Source organism: Oryzias melastigma, linkage group LG5, assembly GCF_002922805.2.
Source record: "Oryzias melastigma strain HK-1 linkage group LG5, ASM292280v2, whole genome shotgun sequence".
Classification (NCBI taxonomy): domain Eukaryota; kingdom Metazoa; phylum Chordata; class Actinopteri; order Beloniformes; family Adrianichthyidae; genus Oryzias; species Oryzias melastigma.
Window position 1 is genome coordinate 22,791,703 of NC_050516.1, and position 22,973 is coordinate 22,814,675.

The 22,973-nt window shown below is 47.4% G+C and overlaps 2 protein-coding genes across 2 annotated transcripts; both read right to left on the reverse strand.

Moving 5' to 3' along the window:
- Positions 1 to 9: 9 nt before the first annotated feature.
- cdipt (CDP-diacylglycerol--inositol 3-phosphatidyltransferase (phosphatidylinositol synthase)) lies at positions 10 to 4,058 on the reverse strand. The gene is made up of 6 exons (XM_024262903.1): positions 3,877 to 4,058; positions 2,362 to 2,496; positions 2,132 to 2,285; positions 1,979 to 2,060; positions 1,832 to 1,913; positions 10 to 1,387 (listed from the first exon to the last, which is right to left on the reverse strand). Exons 1-6 carry the CDS (start codon positions 3,917 to 3,919, stop codon positions 1,245 to 1,247), a joined length of 639 nt encoding a protein of 212 aa, XP_024118671.1. The 5' UTR covers positions 3,920 to 4,058; the 3' UTR covers positions 10 to 1,244.
- Positions 4,059 to 4,246: 188 nt separating this feature from the next.
- On the reverse strand, positions 4,247 to 21,525 carry taok2a (TAO kinase 2a). The gene is made up of 20 exons (XM_024262905.2): positions 21,055 to 21,525; positions 16,068 to 16,208; positions 13,586 to 13,657; positions 13,411 to 13,512; positions 12,980 to 13,025; positions 12,810 to 12,906; positions 11,881 to 11,994; positions 11,588 to 11,679; positions 11,423 to 11,516; positions 11,264 to 11,345; positions 11,019 to 11,189; positions 10,193 to 10,402; positions 9,985 to 10,113; positions 9,627 to 9,863; positions 9,430 to 9,558; positions 9,149 to 9,352; positions 8,835 to 9,074; positions 8,540 to 8,761; positions 8,273 to 8,455; positions 4,247 to 8,205 (listed from the first exon to the last, which is right to left on the reverse strand). Exons 2-20 carry the CDS (start codon positions 16,197 to 16,199, stop codon positions 7,369 to 7,371), a joined length of 3,393 nt encoding a protein of 1,130 aa, XP_024118673.1. The 5' UTR covers positions 16,200 to 16,208; positions 21,055 to 21,525; the 3' UTR covers positions 4,247 to 7,368.
- Between the last annotated feature and the right edge of the window lie 1,448 nt (positions 21,526 to 22,973).

The following is a 22,973-nucleotide window of genomic DNA, read 5'->3' on the forward strand; positions in this document are numbered from 1 at the left end:
CTGAAAGACTGAAGTTCATCCTTTATTTGAAGCTGCTTCACAGGAACTTTAAACCCACAAAAGACTCCAAAACTTCAGGTACAGCATTTCTTCAACTATGATGGACAATAAAGTTACATTCAAACCGGCTTCATCACACCGAGAATACGTGGAGGTCTTCCTCTGTGCGGATGAAGGAATCGTGACCCCCCCCTCTAAGACAGGTGAACCGTCAGCCTCCCAAGAAGAAAACGAATTCTGCAAAGACGTGAAATAAATTACATTTAAAGACGACAAAAGAAAGTTTAGAGAATCCGCTGGAATTCTGGACATAAAATCAGGAATCTTTCATGAAGACTTCTAAAGAGGAAACGGACTTCCTATGACGTCAGGAGGAGGTTCCACTCCTGAGGAGGAGGAGGCTCCACTCCTCAGGAGGAGGCTCCACTCCTCAGTAGGAGGCTCCACTCCTCAGTAAGAGGTTCCACTCTTCAGTAGGAGGTTCCACTCCTGTGGAGGAGGAGGTTCCACTCCTTAGGAAGAGGAGGTTCTGCTCCTGAGGAGGAGGAGGTTCCGCTCCTCAGGAGGATCTGCCTGGTTCTGCTGAGGACCTGAAAGACGGCCCGCCCGTTTCCATGGAGACCAGGCTGAGGAAGCTCAATCTGCTGCTGAGGAGAAAGAAGGAACGTTCTGGTCACACGCCGACATCGCCGCGCAGCGAGAACCTCTAATGAAGTTTGCTTCAGATTCACAGCGTGATTTTGGGGAATCGATCCAGAGCTGCAGCTGAAACCCAGAATGTTCTTAATCTGTGATGGTGGAACTCCACAGAGAACATTGATGTTTTCCTTCACTTCCCCCTTAATGCTGTGAATCTGAAGCCAGCTCCAGCGCTCTGCTGACGGGTTCCTACGTGTTTGCAGTAGTTTGAGCCTCCCCAGCCGCCGTAGGAAACCGTTTTCCTCCTAGTGGTCGAGCAGCAGCTCTAGTGGTCCTCTGTCAGAAGCAGATGTTCTGGACCTGCTGGTTCTGCCAGGAATGTGGGGGACGGCTGAAGGAGGGGGCGGCGGCCCTCCCCTGGCTGTGACGGGTGGGGTTTATGTCTGCGGTTCTGCCGGTCCAGCCGATGAGCGAAGCGGGTCGTGAACGGTGAAGGAAACCTGAACCTGCATGAGCCGGCGTTCTTCAGGTCATTTTGTGGGAAACATTTGGTCAGGAACCCTCAGAACTCTAGAACCAGCACGCCGCCGCGTCCTCCTGGCGCCTCACTGCTGCTTCGCCGCCTTCTCGCGCTCAGCCGCGTCCAGGGCGGCCATGTTCTGGGAGGCGGTGACCAGGTGCAGGACGCTGATGGCGGACTTGAGCAGACAGATGAGGCCACAGAGTCCCTGCAGCCACAGCAGCCAGCCTGCAACACCAGAACAGCTGACATGAGCTTTAGCCCCGCCCCCTGTGAGAAAACAGCTGTGATTAGAGGAGCAACAGTCTCTGTTGCCATGGTGACGCCCGCCTGAGCGGGTTCTGGACACCATGTCAGCGCCTCCTGGGTCTAGCTTCTTCCAGAAATGACTTTTCCTTTTTTGGACCCGACCTTCTTTCCAAACCGCTTCGGGCCGCTCTATTCCTGCTCTCCGTCTGAGCGCGCTCAGATGGAAGCAGTGATGTCATCGACTTAAATAAAGTCACATCATCTCCAGTTTGCTCCTCTGGACGACTGGAGCGGAGGAGGAGCTGAACTTCAGGCTTGGATGCAGGTTCTGATCCGGTTCAGGGTTTGAAGCGTCGGCCGCCTCACCTGTCGGCCGTCTCCTCCTCTGTGACCTAAAGCTCAGATCTGGCGGCGCCGACTCACCTGCCGGCTCCTGGATGTGGTGCAGCAGGTAGAGCAGGCAGAAGAAGAGCTCGTTCCCGGCGCACATCACGAACAGAACCGGCTGCGGGAGACAGAGTGTTATCTCCACGCCGGCTTCACGCTCAGAGGTTCTGATCGGGTTCTGACCTTGGAGGTGTAGTAGATCCGCAGGACGGGGTTCCCCGACAGGTCGATGCTCTTATGACTCGCGGAGCCTTTGATGGTGGAGCTGAAGACCAGAGCAGTGCGTCAGTGAGGTCACATGACAGCAGGGAGGACGTGGGAGGCCCCGCCCCTCACCTGTGCAGGTGCAGCCAGTGGCTGGCGACGTCCAGACACATGCTGAGCTGGAACAGGAAGGTGTAGGCGGGGTAGAGCAGCGACAGGTTGACCAGCAGACACATGGTGGCGCAGCGGTCCGTCAGCATGTCCAGCATGGCGCCAAACTTGGTGGCTGGAAGAGACGCAGAAACCACGTCAGCAGATGGCTCCGCCCCCCGGAGGCCCCGCCCAGCTCTGCGCACGCCTACACTGGTTCAGCGCCCGCGCGGCGTGACCGTCGAAGGCGTCCAGGAGGCCGCTGAGCAGGTAGAAGAAGACGGCGGGCCACGGACAGGTGGGCATCAGGTAGAAGGAGAGCAGCGCCAGAACCACGCGGGCGTAACCTGCAGACGCACGAGGGATGAGAGTAATCGAGTATTTCACAGCTGTTTGATACTTTCATACAGGAGGATTCACTGTGAACGAAGTAAAATATCTATTTTAAATTGATTACTGTTATGTTTCCTCTTATTTAGTCACATTCTCACTGCAGTGATTCTCCTGATCCGTCCAGCGTTTGTCAGCGCGTAAAAAGTCACTTTCAGAGAGTTCATCCTGGTATCAAAACCTTCAGGACATTACTGCTGGTATACTGAGCAAAATACGCAAGAATGAGTCAAGAATTACTGCAATCATTCAAAAACTTTGTGTTCTCTATTAAAACTTTAAAATGTTCAACTACACTAAACATTTCAGAATAATTTGACATTTATCTTTTATTTTACAGGCTGTTTTTGGCTAATTTAGACTTTTTTCTATTTTTTTGTGACTAATTAGGAGTTATGCTAATATTTTAGCATTATGTTAGCTGTTTTGGCAAAAATATAAAGTTTTCAAGTTCTTTAAGCAAATTTGGAGTTTAGCTTATATTTTAGCATTATGCTTTGTGTTTTGGCAAAATTAAGATTTTTTTTGCGTTTAGCTAATATTTTATCTGTCAGCTGTAGGACCTTTAGCAGCTACATTCGGCTCACAGCATTCCCATTATCGCAGGTATTTCTATATGTGTTTATAATTTGTAATCTTGTTATGTTGTCTGCTTTGTTCTAAGTTAATATTCAAATATAACTGCATTTTGAGATATTTATGTTGTATTATTGAAGTATTTTGTCAATAAAAAGAAAAAAAAAGTCTATAAATAAAAACAAATTTGGGGGTCTTTTCAGGTTAAAGGTGCTGGAATCTCTCAGGTACGGAAGCCTGAAGGGAAAAGGGCCGAACGGCCAAATCCTGCAGCTAAATGAACAGAATCCATTAAATGTTGTCATTTTTTAATACATGTAGCAATCAGCTGTTTGACAGCAGCAATCAGACAAAAATCTGTATTTTTATATTTATTATTAAGCAGGTTGAAAAAAAAGAAAACCGTTTTTTATATTGCAATAATAAAATAGCTATTGTCTCTCTGGGCTTTAATTAAATAACTATAAATTTATGACTTGGTTATATTTGAACTGAATTCTTCATCAGCAGATTTCATCATCGGAGTTTTTTTTTTTACGAGGAAACAAACGAAGATGAAAGTAAATATTTATGTAATAAAACATGAACCGATATTTTCCTTTAACCCGCTTTTATCCTTTAGAACTCATTGGTGAAGGTGATTCGGGCTAAATTCCACAGAAACCAGAGTTTCTTCTTTAACTAGATTACAAATAAATCTAATTCCTCCCTGCGGCTAACGCTAAGCTAACGCGGTTTGAGCGGAAACGGAGAAAACTCACCGATTAAATTCGGAACGAAAAGGAAAATATTTTCCTGCGACATCCTTAAAGCTGCGGTCCAAAGGTCCGGACGGGAGGCGGTGCGGTTCCGCTCCTGAGCGACACCGAAGACGAACGTTCGGAGGTGAAGTTCGTGATGGAGAGCGAACCGGAAACAGCAACCTGCGACACCGGTGGCTCTTTTCAAAATAAAAGCAGAGTCTTCAGAAGTCGATCTGCTTATCTTTGTTTTGCTAAATCTTTCCTAAAATACAAAACAAGAAACTAATGCATGAAGATAAAACTGTTATTTATCCAAGACGGATAATGTGTAAAAACAAAGTGTGGAAACGATAAGAGTCTTTCTAAGAATGAGAACTGAACACAAACGTGTTTTTCTTCGTTTATTTCTTCAAAAGTATTTTATCTTTCTGTACATTTCAACTTTCAACAGCTTCCACCTGAACCTAGATGTCTGCAACTCTGTGCAACAGACGAGCATCCATCCTCATCACCTCCTCATCCTCACAGCAGCCTCTTTATCCTGCTGGCCGCAGACATGAAACCGCTCAGAAATAAAACTTAAGAAGCTGCACCAGGACACAGAAACCAGAGTCGAGTCTATTTAAATAAAAATTATTTGATAATAACCCTCGTCTGTGTGAGTGAACCTGAAATGAAGATTAGAAAACAAAACGATTTCCTGTAATTGCTTGAATTAGTTAGTAAGTTCCCAACATTTCCCTTTCTGAGACAAAATGAACCGTTTGGGTCACTCGAACATTTAAAATATGTAGTTAGAGTTTAACATACAAGAAGGGAACTAGTTAACATGAAAGTAATGAAATGTTGGACTCAGTAAAAACGTCAAAATATCTTGGAAGCTATAAAAGAAAATGATAATTTTAGTAGGAACAAACTCTGGGAATCATGTCAGGAATTTTGAAGGTGAAAACCTTTGAGCAGAAAGTGCTGAATCCCTTCAGGAGGACCGGCCGCCGCCGCCGTCCGTCTCCTGGTGCAGCTTCCACCAGCAGGAACCACAACGTTGGCAAAATGAAATCTCACAAAGAGGAAACGCTTTCCTTCAAAGGCCAGCAGGTTCCAAGCAAACATTAGAAAAGAACGTGATCCAAGTCTGATCCTGAAGCCTCTCCGAGTCCCAAACGTTCGCCCCCCCGGTGCCCCCCCCACATTTGCACACGATTTGAAAAGAAAGAAAGAAACCACTAAACAGCTTCATTTCTAAAGTTGACCAAACATTCGTTCACCATCAGTGCAAATGAGGTAGACAGACAGCTGCAGACGCAGACAGCTGCAGACGGCTGCAGACAGCTGCAGACGGCTGCAGACAGCTGAAGACGCAGACAGCTGCAGACAGACAGACAAACTGCTGCAGATCTGCTGACTACTGTGGATGCGCAGACAGCTGCAGATAAACTTCTGTGAATGCGCAGACGGACTGCAGCAGCTGCAGATGTGTGGGCGGTTTCCACTCAGACTGCAGGAACGTTGAGTCGGGAAATGATGCAACAATAATCAGATGAATAAACTGCATTTCAATTAGGAAATTATGGCTTCAAAATGTTCCAGAAAAAAGATTTAACCTTTTTCTGATCTCGCTTTAACAACGGATCAAATCTAAAACAGCTTTCTGTACTTTATGATTTCAAATCTATTTGTGGAAAAACGACTCGACTGTCAAGCTTTGCTTTGAAATGACGGTTTGAAGCTTTTAAAGTGACTTCAGTCTAAAGCAAATTCTCCTTTACAATTTAAATGTTTGTGATAAATTGCACTTAATTCCTTATGTAAACTTCCTTTTAAAAATATGAAAATGAAATAAACTGTTGAAGTTTATCTGCAGATTAAATCTAACATATTCAAACACACCAATACAGTCCTTTAAAAATGTATTTTTGTTTCTTATTTTAGTTCCAGGTCAAAAACATATTTTGTTCTTGGATAATTTTTTGCTTCATAAAATATTTTTACTAGATTTCTAGAAGTTTCGTCTTCAGAATCACAAAATGGTTAAAATCATACGCTCGTCTTTCACTGAAAAACTAAAAAAAAGTTTGACTTTTCTTCAGTTCATGTTTTTAAAACATGAACGGTTCTGTTTTTTCTGGGGTTAATCGATATTTCCTTAAACCGATCCAGTAAAACCTTCAAACACAGTTTGTTCATGTGATCATTTCCTGCATTTTTACGGCTGTAACTCGACAGACTCCAGAGAACGACGGTTTGAAAGTAACAGAAAAACAAAACATGGCACAAACGTCCTGAACCAAACGGGAGAAAGCGTCCGACGCTCAGCCCCGCCTCCAAAGCTCCGCCCTTTAATACTGGCTCCAAACAAAGAATCAAAGTCGTAACGCAGCCCTGCCCAGGAAGGAGGACACCGCCCCCAAACCGCGCCGGGAATGCTGGGAAACGTAGTCCTCCTCAGAAACATGTTTTTCAAACGATCACAGTAACGTTGCGATTCTTCCCCACCTAGTGGTCACAATTGGCATCGACATGTTAAAAACGTAAAAATACAACATAAATATTCCAACTGCAGCAGTAGAAATAATGACGATGGCGTCTATTCGTCTCGTACAAATGGTTGAACTCACGGGACAAAAGAATCATTATTACTCTAACACAGTCCGAGTTAGTGCTTCTATGTACACTGCTAAGTACAATGCCAGTCAAAGTGTTGGACAGTGAACAATCTTCAGCGTACCTGCTCCGCGTGCAGGTAACTTACATTTATATGCATTATATAAATAGGTAGAGTGCAGGTTTATTCATACAAACGCCGCCTGTACACCAGCTCCGCCCACTCAACCCTGCTGCTGTGAATCCATGGCGCTCGGCCGGATTTCCTCCTGGTTGGACGTTCAGGACTGGAAGGGTGCTTCCAGGATGAAACCAGAACTTCCTCCTCGTCTCGTTTAGCCAGTTTGATGGCGTGATGCTCCTCCTCAGTGAAGCCTCTTTAACGGAGAAAAGCTGAATGAAAATCCTCTGATGAAGGAGCTGAACATCCGCCGGTGAAGGAGGATTCCTGCCGGTGAGCCTCTGAGCTTACGGCTGCAGTCTGACTCCCGGCCAGCAGAGGGCAGTGTTCTACTCTCACAGACTTATCACTACAAATAGGAGGACTGGAGTTTCCAGAACCGGCTTTTGGAGTATTTACAGTTACGGTGGTTCTGAAAGCGCCCTGAACGAGTGGAAGCTCCGTGACTGTCGCTCAACGCAAAGAAAAACAACCTCAGAAATGCTAACGCGCCGCCGCCGCCTGTGCAACTCTACGTGTCACAAACCCAACGGGAGGACGCCCCCCGAGGTTTTATGGAAGAGACGCGGCAGCTCCACGCGTTCGCTTTGTGACACGGCGAAGGTGACTCCACCCCTTTCTACAACTCAGCTAAAACCCAAACCGTAAAATGATGTGTTTAAAAAGAATGGAACTGTTAAAGACCCGCCTCCAAGCGCCCTGGCCCCGCCTCCTCGCCGATTGATTCACGAGTAGGACAGGTGGGAGCTGTTGGAGATGTGGGAGGTGACGGACGTGCTGCGGCTGAGGCCGCCGTCACTTCCTGCCCCGCCCCCAGGCCCCCCGGAGGCGGTCCTCCGGAGAGGCTGCGGGCTGTTCCTGAGCGCCATCATGCCGGGGCCCCGCACGCTCAGGCCGCCGTAGCCTCCCTGAGACGACGAGGACGAAGACGCGGAGGACGGAGGAGAGGAAGACGAGAGGGAGATGGGGGGTGGCGGGGGAGGGGGCGGCAGCAGCGCCAGCGACTGGGAGGAGCCATGGGAGGACAGGTGGTGGCCCTGGGGGTGATGGGAATAGTGGGCGGCGCCGCCCCAGTCCCGCCCGCGCTCCCTGGAGTCGCGGTCGTCGCGGTACAGCTGGGGGGTGCTCTGGTGGTGCTGGTAGTGCTGGGGGAGGTAGTGCTGCTGGTGGTGGTGGGAGGAGGCGTGGCCTCTGCGGTTCACGTCGTCGTCCCTGCTGAACCCTTGAGCGTACGCCACAGACTCTGCGCGGTTGAAGCTGCCCCCGCCGTCGTTCTTACTGCGCCAGGAGGGCGTGGCCACCGAGTTCTGCACGCTGTGGGTCCAGTGGCTGCCGGAGCGCGGGACGGGCCGGGACGGCCAGCCGCCGGAGCCCGAGGCCGGACTGGGGGTGGGGTAGCCCTGGTTGTAGGCCTCAGCGGGAATGCCGGTCAGCGCCATGTTGCTGAAGCCCAGCCGCATGCTCTCCGAGTCGAAGGCCTCGATCTCGTGAGCCTGGCGCTCCAGGAGGGTCCGGATCCGCTCGGAGCGCTCGTTCTGCAGCGACAGCATCTCCTCCTCGATCTGAAACACAGGCAGAGGTCAGCGCAGGGACCAGAGCCGTTGTGTGGCGCCCCCCGCGCCCGCTCACCCTCTGCTCCAGCAGCGCCCGGCGGATGGACACCCGCTGCTCCAGGTCCTTGATCTCGCGCTCGTGCTGCGTGTCCGTGTGCATCTTGATCTTGCTCTGGTAGGCGTTAAGCAGCTCCAGCTCCTGCTGCAGCTGCATGTTCAGGACCTGCTCCTCGGCCTCCTGCGTCTCGTTCAGCCGCAGCTGCAGAACCAACAGAACCAAATCAGAACTCATACAGGTCAAGGTTTGGACTGAAGGTTCCGGTGTCGGCCGGTGGAAGCTCGCCTTGGTCACGGCCTGCGTGGACAGCATGTCGTTGATGGAATGGTTGTACTGCTCGGACAGGATGGCCAGCTTGCGCGTCTGCTCCTCCTTCAGCCGTTTCAGGATGGTTTTGTGCTCGGACTTGGGCGTGCTCTCCAGCAGGTGGTTCTTCAGAGCCTTGTACTGCCGGGTCTGGATCTTGCCGGTCTCCTGGAACTGGCGCTTGATCTGCAGCTCTTTGGACTGAAAGCAGGATGAAGAAATGAGGTGGATGTTTGGACCGAGCTGAGTAGAACCCGGACCTCCTCCTGCATACCTTCAGGCTCTTTGGCTGCTGCCGGGCCTCGGTGGCGTGTTTCTGCTGCAGCTCCTGCTTGCGCCGCTCGTTGTACTCCTTCTGGTTGGTGAGCTCAGTCTGGTGCTGGGTTCGGATCAGCTCGGCCCGAGTCCGCTGGACCAGGCTCAGCTGCCTGAACTCCAGCTCCTGAGTGGACTCGTGGTGCCGCAGCAGCATGGCGCACTCCAGGTCCTTCTGGGTCTGCTTCTTATTCAGCTCCTGGAAAAGAGAAACAGGCCGTCTGAGGATCCGTGCAGGTCTCTGGTGGATGCAGGTCTGTCGGTTTACGGTACCTCCCGCAGCAGGTCCTGCTCCAGGTTGTGGTGGGCCAGCAGCATCTTCCTCCGGTACTGCCGACACTGCAGCTCGTAGTACTGGCGCTGCCTCCTCAGCAGGCTGGCCTCCTCCTCCGCCTGCATCTGCTGCAGACACTCCTTCTGCCGGACCAGCCACTCCTGCTTCTCCCGCTTGGGTGTCAGCTGGTTCTCGTTCAGCTCCTGTCAGAGCAGCAGGAGAACATGAGCTTTGAGGAGCAGCATCAGCGGGCTCAGCTCCTCCGTGCTCAGCTCCGTACCTCCTTCAGCTGCTCCTTACGCTGACGATACTGCCGTTTCTGAGAGTCCAGTAGGCCAGTCAGCTCCTTCTTCTGCTGCCCCAGGATGTGCTGCTGGAACTTCTTCTCTTCTGCCAGAGCAGCTTTGGTCTGCAGGACAGAAGAGGCTCAGCGTCTGACAGCTCCACAGCTTCCTGCTCACCTGCAGGAGGACACACCTCCTTCTCCAGGATGGCCTGGTGCTTCTTGACCAGCTTGTCCGCCTCCGTGGAGAAACTGTTCCTCTGGTTCTCCAGCTCCTTGTCCAGCTTCAGCTGATGCTCGTCCATCTCCGCCTTCAGCTTGTTCTCCAGGCCCATCAGCTGCTTCTGGTGCTGCCGTCTCATCCGCTTGTATCCGGACATCTGCTCCCGCAGCGCCGAGCCCTGCTCGTGCTCCTGGATTTGACGGGTCACCTGCAGGACAGCGGGAGGAGCCCGTCAGAGGTGGAGCTTACCTGGAGGATCTGGTCTGTAACACCTGAGCTCAGAAAGAAAACTGTCGAGCTCAGCACACTTCAGACGGAGGCGGTCGTACCAGCGAGGCGGTGCGAATTGTGGCAAAGTGGTCTCGGTTGCGGTAGTACGCCCTGCGGCGTCCAGCAGAGGGCGCCTGCGGCTGCTCCATCTCCGGTTGGTAGGGGTCGTCATAGATGTTGTCCTGACCCTGAGGGCAGAAGAACGGAGTTCAGAGGAGGCCTCCGGCTCCCAAAGTAGTGGCGGCGGCGAGCCGAGGCCGGACTCACCGAGGGTCGGTGGATGATGGAGCTGTTGGAGGTGACGGTGTGCTCGCCCTCCTGCATCATGGCCATCTCGCTGCTGCTGTCGTCGGAGGCGTCGGCCAGGCTGTTGACGGAGCTGCTCTGGGAGCTGGCGGAGATGGACATGCTGGGGACGGACTGGGAGCTCTCCATGCTGTTGACCGTCCCCATCTGCTGCAGGTACTGATCCACGTCCTGAAACACCCACAGTCCTCATGCAGCTTCCTGTCAGGTGACCTTTCCCACAGGGCCACGCCCACATGGGCCGACCTTTGTTTTTTAAACACAGGAGAACGTCCAGACCAGGAGATCTGGTCTTTTGTTTGCTCTGCTCTGCGTCTACTGCAGTTAACAGGTTTCACTTTACAGCTGCTGATTCAGCAGATTTGGGCGCCACTGGCGTCCACTTTCAATCTTGAGTCAAAGTGCAGACGCCATCAGAGATTCGACGGTGCGATTTACGCCCAGTTTGGGACCCACCATTTTTTAGGGTTCAACTTTAAAGAATTTTCACCGACCAGTTGGGCTGCATGATTAGTCAAATAGTCGTCAACTAATTGACTATTAAATTAGACAAATGTAATAGTCAATTAGTTGTTTCTTTCTTTCTTTTTTTAATTTTATCTCAAAACTTTGAAGCGTTCTTTCTAATGCTGCGTCTGCCGTCGTCTTTGACACAAAAATGACAATAATAATGGCAGCACTATCTACCAATCAGGAACTGAGGTTTGACTCGTAGCGTGTTGATGATGTGGTCAGTGGGTGGAGTCTAAAACACTGATCAAACACTGGCCTTCCCCTGCACCCTCACCTCCTCGTCCTCCGCCCCCTCCGACACCGGCCCGTTCTGCTGCGTCTCCTGGAAGAGGATCTTTTTCATCTTGCGGTACTGCAGGTTGTCCAGCTCCCTGACGGCGTCCTTGGTCCGTGCAATCAAGTCCATGACCACGGTGAGCGGACGCTCGCGGCACAGGAAACGATGCTGTGGGGGAGATAGAGGGTGAGTGCAATGCAGAACAGGCTGGGGGCGTGGCCTGCATTGGGGGCGGGGCTTACGTTCAACAGCACGTCGGAGGTAGGCCGGTCCTGGGGAATCTTCTGAAGGCAGGAGTCAACAAAGTTACGAAAGGAGTCCGACCTGGAAAACAGCAACGGAGACATGAAGGCGTGAAGATCCTCCGATTCCCCTCACCTGGGAGGAGGCGGGGCTCTCACCAGTGGTTGGACTGCAGGATGGGACTCTCGTTCTGAGCGATGTGGTATAAGGCACTCATAGCATTCATGTTGAACAGGGGGGGCTTCCTCTCCGCTGCAGAGACATCAGAGTGATCAGAGCGCCGCACGCCACCTCAAACACGCCTACAGGTGGACGGGGCTTACCCAGCTCAATGCAGGTGATGCCCAGAGACCAGACGTCCACCTTCCCGTCGTACTGACCCTCGTCCATGGCCAGGATCACCTCAGGCGCCATCCTGAGGAGAGGAGGACACAAGGTGAACTCGGAAACCGTCAGACCTTTCTGACGACAACAGCAAACGGGTCATCTTCAGGAGCTCCGCCTCCTCCACCTGAACAGGTGGAGGACGTGCAGCTCTCAGAGGAGGAGATGACTGAACGTTTTACTGTTTCAGACTGAAAGCATCAAACTGCAGCTTCAGATGATGAAGACTCACCAGTACGGCGTCCCCACAAAGGAGTTGGCTGGCGCCACAATGGAGGCGGAGCCAAAGTCCCCCAGTTTGACCTGACCCGGCTCAGTCAGCAGGATGTTCCCTGCTTTGACATCCCTACAAAACAAAAGTCAGAGGGTCAGGACTCGAAGACAGACCCAAGGAAATGACGGCAAACAGAAGTTAACGTTTCTGATTCCTTTGAAATATTTAATATGATTCTCAAACGAAAACTCAGGGAGTCAAACTCGATCACACAAGACGCCAAAACCCAAATCAACTATGACCTAGATATACAGCATTACCTGTGATAGTGCTAGTGTGAATGCTGGAAGCTGAATTTGACTCCTGAAGATGCTGAAATTGATAGATAAAAACACTGAAGCTGATTGCCAGCTAAAATGTTAGCTAAATGCCAAATTAGCCTAAAAAAACAAAAGAACGTAGGTTATCTTAAACAGCTAGCATGTAGCTGAAATATTAGCTAAACTCCAAAATAGTCCAAAAAGCTGCAGAATCCTGATTTTAAAACGTTAAAACTGTAACTTTTTAACATAATTATGAATAATAAAAAGGCAGGAATATTATTCCAGAATAAATCAACTTAAACCTTAAATAACTTTCAATATTTTACTCTCTGTAAAAATATTTTTGGTCAAAATTATACGAATTAGAAATAAGCTCAAGATAACATCGGGTCATTAATAACAATAAAGTAAAATGATCTGGAGGGCCGGATAGAATTACCCAGAGGGCCATATCCGGCCCCCGGGCCGTGCCTTTGACATGTGGTTTAACTTTATCATAAACATGAACGTTTGAAGGAATGTTTCACCAGCAGAGGGCGCTACGCAGCATCTGTCTGAACTTTTCCTTCAGTAAAGATTGGTAACGGAGGCGGCTCCGCTCTGCTGAAGATCTGGAGACGTTACCTGTGAATCATGTTGTGAGAGTGCAGATATGCTAATCCCTGCAGTGCACCATGGGTAATGGCAGCTATCTCGACCTCCTGGAGGGGCTTCTTGTGGACTGCAGGAGAAAAGAGGGAGTCAGAAGAGGAAGACGGAGACAGAAATGATGGAGAGCGTCGAGCTGAACTGACCTTCAAGGAGGTCGGAGGCGGAGCCCAGACAATACTCCATGACCAGCTGCAGGAGAGAGAGGAGACGCCACGCGAGTCAGCAACACTCAACAGGAAGCTGATCGTCCACTTCACACAAACATCATGACCTAAAACTTTCTGGAAAGAGTCGTCTTCTGCAGCTCAACTCAGAGGTTTGTTTCAACTGTCCTGAAGTGTGAAGAACCCAAGAAGAGACATTTAAACTTTAGTTCTCGACTGAACCAAACATCTCGCCTGTTAGAGAAACCATCAGCTCATTTTCACTCTTTGATTGTAAAACATTTGTTTTGTTCTGGAGAAGTTTTCATAAAAAAAAACCCAGAATCCCTCCATAAACTCAGGTGTTCAGAAGTGAGGATCAGCTGATGGGCGGCCCCGCCCCCCATCAGCTGATCCGTACCCATACGTACCCATGCGGTGTGCTCCTTCAGGTAACAGCCCCGGTACTCGATGGTGTTGGGGTGACGAAGCTTCTGGAGGAACTTCACCTCTTTGATGATGTCCTGCCATTTCTGCGGAGCAGCACAGAGACGCTCAGTCGTTCAGCAGCAACGCTCGGGCTGGGGGCGGGGCTTAAGGCCTCACCTCATTGGTCTGCTTGCCGCTATAGGACATCTTCTTGATGGCCACCACCTCGTTGTTGCGGACATCTCGGGCCTGTTGGACAAGAGACATTTTCATCTGCAGGAAGACCTGAACTCAAACACAGACTCTGAGGCCCCGCCCATTTTCTCTGTTTTTACCGTTTGATCCTCAAGTAAAAATTTGTCTAAATGAAGTTAAGACACCTGAAAACTCATCGGAGTTATCATAGAAATCAGTTAAATGTTTTAGATCAAATGTACTTTTGATGAAAACTTCTGAAGTTCTGAAGGAAACCAACATTTTCAGAATAAAAGCACAGCTGGTAACACGTTTAGAATCTCAGTGATGAAGCAGCCATGACTCCAGACAAACATGAGGAACACGGATCATCTCAGCTCCACCAGCATCTGTGAGGTCAGCAGAGCTTCCAGCTGCTGTCCTGGATCTTTGTTTAGTCACAAAAGGAAAAGAACGATTTTTAAATGTGAACGTCTTCATCAGAGTCTCCATCGGAGTCTTCATCAGTCTTCATCGGAGTCTTCATCAGAGTCTTCATCGGAGTCTTCATCGGAGTCTCCATCAGTCTTCATCGAAGTCTTCATCAGAGTCTCCATCAGTCTTCATCGGAGTCTTCATCAGAGTCTCCATCAGTCTTCATCGGAGTCTTCATCAGAGTCTTCATCGGAGTCTTCATCGGAGTCTTCATCAGAGTCTTCATCGGAGTCTTCATCAGAGTCTTCATCGGAGTCTCCATCGGAGTCTTCATCGGAGTCTTCATCGGAGTCTGACGCTGCACTGAACGGTCGTTTCTGTCGATGACGGCAGCATCTTCAGATCGATCAGCTTTCATGGTTTGGATCAGAAAGATTCATCAGAACTGTTGTTTTTTCTTCAGTCAGTGAAATCAGGAATTGATCCAGAGGAGATCAGATCTGATCAGCTGATCACATGGACAGATTTTTGTAAGGAAGTCATTGATCCAGAAACTCTGAATGATCAGAAAGTCGGAGTTCTGTCAGGATCCGCCCCCACATCTCACGGGTCGAGTCTCTGCTTCAGCTTCTTCTTTTATTCGGGATCTTTGTGACGTAACGAAAACATCTGGGAAGTGCAGATGGAGAAGAACCAAACTTCTCTGGAGGTGTTTTCAAGATTGTGTCTGATAACACTAGGCTTCCTGTTGGACCAATGGTCCTCAGAACATCTCTGAGCATCAGACCTGCAGACGCGTTCAGAGTCAAACCAGATTGAGACTTTGTTTGTGTAAATTGGCAGTCTGGGTCACCGGAGCAGCAGAAAGTGTTCTCCTAATCCAGATTACACATAACTCCTGGTTTTTGTTCCCATTGTGTCCGGATCAGCTTACAGCGGAAAGCCGCCTGTAACCCGGTTACCACAGCAACAACCAGCCAAGAGGAACCCTCACGTTCATAAACTTAAAATCCAACATTCTACATTTCAGAGCGATCAATACATCGCCCCCAACAGTATTTTACTACACTCTACTATATTGTAACAGTTGTGAATCAGTGATCTCGTGAATATTCGTACTTGAATTTTCGGGAGCAGAACACTAGTAGCCGAGTACTCGGATACTCATTACAGCCCTATACAGCATGCAGGAACTTGATGATCAGAGTCCCTTTCAGAATAAACTGATGCTTTTATTTTGAAAAGCTACTGCTTTGATATAAAAAACGCGAGCTCTGGAGGTTTTTTGTTAGATCTTCATTCTAGATGCGGGTGTGAACCATCCTGGACTCTTAGCATCACCTGCTATGATCAGACTTGTGTTACTAACATTTAAACAGGTCGGCGTGTTTTTAAATCTGCATTTATTCAGACAATCTTTGGTTTTCTTCACATGTTCCTTCAGATCCTCAGAGTTCAGGATCGTCGGCGGTCCGGCAGCAGACGAGGCGTTCAGAGGAGAAGGTCTCCAGCAGCTCAGAGTTCATCCGTTTAGTGTCTGAATCCCACACAGCAGCAGAACCGCTCGGTTCTCTAACCGCGCTCCGGAGCGGAGCTCTGTTTCTGGAGATGAGACCTTTTCAGAGCCGCATGAATCATCAGCGACTAACCGACCACGGCTGACCTATAAAAGCTGCTGCTCCGCTGACATTTACCTGCTGCCTCCTGATTCATCAGCAGATCATCTCAGCAGGAGATCAAACCCGCTCTCTTTTGATCAACGCTCTGCAGCTTTCCTGCTGACGCAGGAGCTGCTGGCGTTCATCACAGACTCGTGGAGGGCGCCACACGCCCCCACAGGCGGACTACACCCTCCAGACTCAGGGCACCGCTCCTGATGCTGGAACATCCCAAATAAAAGTCTGAAACCTCCAGAAGAAAGAGCCTCTGACCTCTGACCTTCTGACCAAACTACCCTCCCACGTCTACAGCGGTCCGCACAGGAGGACGCCGTCTTCAATGATCAAAGTTCTGACGGGCCCAGAGGAGTGAGAGTCACATTCATACTCACAAAGTAGACGGCTCCGAAGCTGCCGTGGCCGATCTCCCGGAGGTCCGCGAACAGCTTCTCCGGGTCATCTTTGCAGAACAGATCCGCCGCGTCTGGGTCCTTCTGGTTGCCCGTCCGTGCATTGGAGGGCATGGCCAGCGCCTGGAACACAAACGGCACCGTCAGCTGACGGGTTCGGCTGTTCCTCCTCACACAAACCTCATCTCAACGTCAGCCTGACGTTCAAGTGAAGACCTGAAAAACATTTTCAAGTTCAACCGGGTCCCGCTGACATTATGAATGCACTTTCCCGCACGCTCGGTTGAGCCGAGGTCGTAAACAGCCGACAAGTCCGGACACGAAGGCGTTTCCAGAGAAAGCAGGAGGAAGCTGTTGAGCACCACGCTCAGGAACCAGAACCGGTCCTGATCAGCACCAAAACACAGAACGGCTCACAAACCTGAAATGCAGAGTCAGCGATTGAATCGACTGACAGATGAAACCCCAAACAGACTCTCTGTTAAAGCTTTAGAATTATTCTGGTTACTAAAAACTCAAACGCCTTCAGTTTATGTTTTTATGACCAAACAGTAAATCAGTCGGTTCAGGAACACAAACGCCACACAGATAAAACGGTGGAGGAAGATCAAACCAGAACATCTGTGACCTCATGATGCAGAAAGCGTTAACGATGACACACTGATACACTTGAAGAAGATTAGCTTATAGATCCACTCCAATGAAAATGATGTTTCCCGCCCAAAACTCAGATGCAGATTTCTGATGAACTTCTGCCGCTCTGCAGAAACTATGGCCCAAATGTGAGACACTATTTTTTCATAACTCTAATTTGGAGGGATAAATGAAGGGGAAGGCAGAAGGGAAGAATTCGGTCTTTGGATTCTGGCTAAAACAGCGTCGTCATAATCTAAAGGCCACTGAGAACGCTCTTACTACAGAAAAACAATATAGCCGGAGAGGGACTATAAACTTTAGGTATCTCAATATAATCAAAACCTGAAACAAAGTGTCATAAATAACATTTAATTTTAATTGTTGCCATTTAAAAACTAATTTCTAGAAGCAAAAACAGGTTTTCACTACGGTTTGAAGAGGGCAGTGATGGCAGAAAATAACATGGACTGACATCTCCACATGTGAAGCCCAAAACACCGTTCCTCAGAGACACGGAGGCGTTTAATAAACAAGAACATGAACAGCAGCATCAGCCTGGTGACAGGCGGCCTGAGAACCACATCAGCTTCTGAAGAACGTGGGAAAGATGGAGGTCACAGTCAGACCAGGAGCACGGAGACCAGGAGCACGGAGACCAGGAGCACGGAGACCAGGAGCACAGAGACCAGGAGCACAGAGACCAGGAGCACAGAGACCAGGAGCACAGAGACTCCGTCTGATCCTGAGTCTGCAGCTTGAAGCAGTGACCTTCATGCTTCTACCAACCTGTGACTGCAGCAAACGCAGACGGATTTGCTGACACGTTTTCAAACATGAAGACTCGTTTTCATGGACATGGACTCGTTTTAAAGAAAAGCTGCGACCCTCAAGTCCAGAAGCAGCTGCAGCCTCACTGAGTTTGTTTGGCATGTGGTGTTTGTAGATCAGCTGCTAAAAGCCAGTGAGGACGTCACTCCGACAGCTCAAATCAAGGACAGATTTAAATAAATCCATGAAAATCCAGAGATGGGCGGAGCTCCACATCAAATCATCAGTAATCTGGAGCGCGGCAGCATAAAGGGGTTAATGGGGCCGCTCAGCCTCCGAGTGGGGGCCGCTGTCAGCCTGTGAATGCACACGGCCCCGGGGCCCCCGGTTAATGCAGCCCCGCCACCTTTGTTCCTGCTAAAGCCCCGCTGTGCAGACGAGGGGGCAGACTGTCCACCATCCCACCCCCTACATTTGACCTAACACTTCTTCAGAACTCTCTGAACCCATTTCCAGTAACACTTGCTGATGTTCAGCCAGAGGCCTGCAGCCGCGAAGGAAGACAGAACGATGCTGCTGTCCCTCCCTGCAGCCAGCAAGGCCAGGATGGGTTCATATGCTTTAAAAGTGGGCACAAAATGTGTCCCCGATTGGGTTAGTCTGCAGTTTCTGTGGTGACCCCACCTGTGTTTGACCACTAGTTTTAGTGGGAGCTCAGTGGTTAGGCTCTCTATGCTAGTCAGCCTCCCAAGTCTCCATGAAAACATGCTCCCCTCACTGGTTGATCGGAAGGTAAATGTATTTATCACGAGTCATCACACTTTAGTTTGTAATTCCAGCCACAACCTGAAAATGATTCGAAAGTAAGAAACTTAGAAATGTTTTCATCTTTAAGAATAAAGAGAGTAAATCAGAGTCTAATCCACGCGACATCAGCAGATCCGTTAGTCAGATATAATGATAGGAAAAGTTAAAATCCTAAGACCAGGAATTCAATCTCCCATCAAACCCTTTGATTATTGTCTGAGTTTGTTCTGAAAAAACCAGAAGCTGAAACTTTACAGCCGATTCATGTAAACGTTTGTTTATGAAGGACTGGGACGCGAGCGGCCACGTCCTCCGACAGGAAGACGCCGCGTCACCGCGCTCACTCGTAAAGCCTCTCCGGGTGATTTATGGATCTATTTTCTGTCATTTTCCAGGGAAAAACATGTTTGCTTTAGTTCCTCTGCAGAAGAAAAGAGGAACCTGCTGGATTCTGTCACATGATCATCAGTTTGAATTTATGCAGCTTTGAACCACAAAGTCACAATCTGACTGATGTTTTCTCACATTTCAACTTCTGCTATGAAATCACACAAATCTCATAGTAAAAGTATGAATTATTAAAAAAAAGACTACACGAAAAAGGAAAATAAATTACACTAAAATTGTTAAAAAATCAATTAATAGATTTGATGATAGCAAACATAGTAAAGTAAATGAGGATACGACTCCAAATAAGAATGGATTTTTAACCTTAACAATTTACTCTGAAAATGAAAGTTTTAACCTTTCAAATCAAATCAAACTTGTTTTTAAAAAAGTCCCCCTCACATTCATTCATTTGTCTTTACTTGCTCTTGGCAGCAAACTTCTGATGTCTGTGAGAAAACACCAAACCTGTTTTCCGTGAAATTCCCGGGAACGCCAGCCGCCGCAGAGCGCCGCACAGCAGCGTTTGACAAAGGAAATCCTCAGACGTCAATTGTGGTGTGTGCAAAGAAGATCCAGACATGTGATGTCATCACTGCCTGTTTTATACTCAGATTACACTGAAAACTGTCTATAGAGTCTGAACTTCTGTGTTCTTACAAAGAAAACTTCAGGTGAGAGAACACCTGTGAGCTGTGAGACGAGAGGGCTGAGGCTCCGTTTTTATACAGGACATTTACCACGCTGGCTTTACTGAGGAAATCTCCAGTAGAAAAACATTTATTTTTGACAGAAACGCCTTTCAAACCCTCAAAACAACTGAAGACTGACGGCTGAGACAAAACAGAAAACTTGAATCAAGAATACGGACAGATTGTCAATGTGAAGAGTGATTAGGGCCGGAAATCACCGTGAACCTCATGATACAATACGTGACTCACAATAGATGAGTTTGTAATAATTGGTCAAAATCATCTCTAATAACTCATAATATAGAGAAGAAGACATTGTTTTTAGGAAAATATATCCCCGTTTATTGTCAAACTTGAACACAATCATAATAAACAACTTGTGTAAAATTTTGTGCAACAAATTGACAATTGACCAAAGGAGGACAAATAAAACGTTTTCCAGCCTCTTCAAACGAAAATAAAAGGTCCATACTTGGTGAGAACACATCGAGAATCAATCGCAGGACTAAATATCGCGATATATTACCACGACTAGTCGACTAACTATTAAATAGTCGATGACTAATTTGATAGTCGATTAGTCGTTTTGTTTTCTATGGAGTCAGATTGTAGTAAAGTTGTGAGCGTTAAGCAACAAAAAAAGCTCTTTGTTATATTTGAGTCGATGAGACCAAAACTTTATCTTTAGTTAAAATAATTCCTTGTTTCAGATGCCGACCTCGTTAGATTTATTTTAGTTTTAATACCAGTAAAATGAAGGAAAGAAGCTGCACGATTCATTAAAAGTTTAATAAAGTATCATCTATACGTCTTTATTTGTATTTAGTTTAAAGCTAATGATGGTTAAGATGTGTGCCTTACATCCAGTTTGCGTATGACCCGATTAGTCGACTAGTGAAATGACCATTTGTGGCAGCACTAATATCGATATTTTGGAACACCCCTAAACTTGATGGAAAGTTTTACTAATGAGGATTAGTGCAAATAGAATGAAACTAAGTATGAAAATTATTTATTTTAAAGATAATTCTCTGATATGAAATAGAAAACCAAATGTTTAAAGGTCATAAAGAATGTCACAGATGGAGGATAAACCAACATGTGGACGTGACAACATCACTAGAATAAGAAACTTCCATCTGTCAAAGTTCAGCCTCATAAAGGGATGAAACAGAAGCAGAAGCTGAAACTGGAGGACAGATTTGTTCCTCCTGCAGCTGGAGAATAAAAGCAGATGAAGACAAACACCGAAGAGACGGATCACCGTATAAATGATATAGATTTATGTTGTTTAAACCACTTTAGACTCTAAAACACGTGTGACCTCATTAATCATTTATTGTTATCAGAATCAAAACTTCATGTTCTTAAAACGGTTTAAATCTCCTCTGATAGTATTTTAGCGAGTGATTCTCCGATTTACATCCCAGATCAGAATTATTCTGATTTATTGTTGAAGATTATTTGACAAATTCCGCTACTGTAGATTTAAAAACCGTATATTCTTCCTTCTAACGGGGTTTCTGTGACGAACTCCCCGTTCCTGACATCCTGATCAACTTCTGGCGGACAAAAAACCGGAAGCTGCTGTTGGATCCAAGTTCGGAGCCCGTTAAAGCTAACTGGGTTAGTTAGCGTCCCGTTAGCCGCCGAGCTAAACGGGGCGCAACGTCACTCACCGCGGCTGATCGAAGCTCCGCTCGGGGACGAAAAACAACCGTTGGCGGCAGACGGAGCTAGCAGCGGGCGTCGCTCCTCATCGCGCGCGTCCGCCGTCAGAGCCGGTGCATTCCCGCCGCGGACCTGCGGGGATGTCGGAGCGAACGGCGGTCTGTCGGCTCTGCCTCTCCGCTCTTTCTGGGCGACCAGCCGGAGCTAATCGGCTAGCTTAGCTTAACGGAGCAGCTAAGGTTAGCCGGCGAGCGGGGTGTGGCGGGAGTTTATCCGCGCTGCGGAGCCACGTCTCATAATGTCCCGGTGCGGAACCGAAAAACCGCATCCAAACTCGGCCCTAAAAGCGGCTCCCCATCCTCAAACCAGACCGGTTCTGTCCCCGTTTTGTTTCGGCTAAGCACAAGATGGCCCGGGATTTTGGGGAGGGACTCAGACGGTAACCGGAAACCCCATCGCGCTACTTCCGGTGAAGCTTTCCCCTCAGAAATAAGACGTTATAAATAAACCGACCTACATTTTGTTAATGATCGCTCCGAGGCGTCACTCGACGATTATTTTTGTCATACGATTATTTCCAGAACACGCCGCGTTGCATTTGGTCAAAACAAATCAAATAATCGTTTATAAAACACTTCAAAAGCGGCGTAAAGCATTTTAGATGAGTTCAGAACATAGACTGTATATAAGAATCGTTATAAAACATTCCAGCATTCTGCGGCTGTCTGCATGAATACGTTTACATAATGACACAAAAACCACCAGATTTAATCGGAAACTGCATTTCTATAATAAACTGTATTCATAATCCACAGCTGACGCTCACTGCTGCTGAAAAAAACCAACCTTCAGCTCTATTTCATGTTCGAGGCTGCATAAATGATGGTGTAACATTACATAAGTGAACTGAATGTTTTCGCGCAGCTGAATTGCATAACATTTCTGTCCTCCTAAAGTCTATTTTTGCATTTGGAATAAATGTCTTCAGGATATTCTTGAGCATAAAAAATAAGCTGCAAACAAAAATACTTAACTACAGTATAGATCGGATTATATTGAAACTCGAATAAGTCGGAAAAAGTTAATTTAATAAATATGCCGGTTTGTTTTTCATCGATTAACTGTTTTTAGGAAAATCTGTTTATTTTTTATCAACTGTGGAAAATCTGGACTTGAACGTGACTCAAAGTCGACCTCTGGCGGCGGGTTTGGTATTGCATATGAAGATTTTAAAATTTTCCATAAAACTTTAAAACTTACACTTTTATTTAAAACTGCAGTTTCAGAGATGTGTTTCAGTCATAAAAGCTTATCTACAAAAAATATTAAATAATACAAACTACTGGATGAATGATTCTGCAAAGAAAACGTTAAAAGGATAATATTCTGTTATTACCGTCAGATTTGAACAGGAATCACAAAATAACAAGCAAAATTTTATATATATATATATATATATAATTTTTACCTAAAAAAATAAATGTATTTAATGCTAACTTGACCGTCTGGTTGGAGAAGATCCACAGACTTACTGTCTGTGGTTACAATGACCAAACCCAAGAGTGATACAGACACAGTTAAAGAGGACAACTCCCAAAGCCTTAAGAAGGTGTCATAGAATAAATGTGTTAAGGAATCTTGAATGAAGAACCGTACTTAAACATAAACCTATTAAAAATCATAAAATATTTTTCTTAATATTGTCTAAAAATTATTCAACTTTGACTGACTGACAGAACCGCACAGAGTCCTCATTAAATGTGACGAGATATTTCATCTCTGAATGCAGACAACTGAAGACAAACAAATTATTTTTCTTTTTATTAAAAAAAATAACAGTTTATTTTACATCAAAATAAAGACAATCTGAGGTTCCACATGTGTTTGTGTGTGACAGATCTGAATTCTGTCCTCAAACATTTCAGTT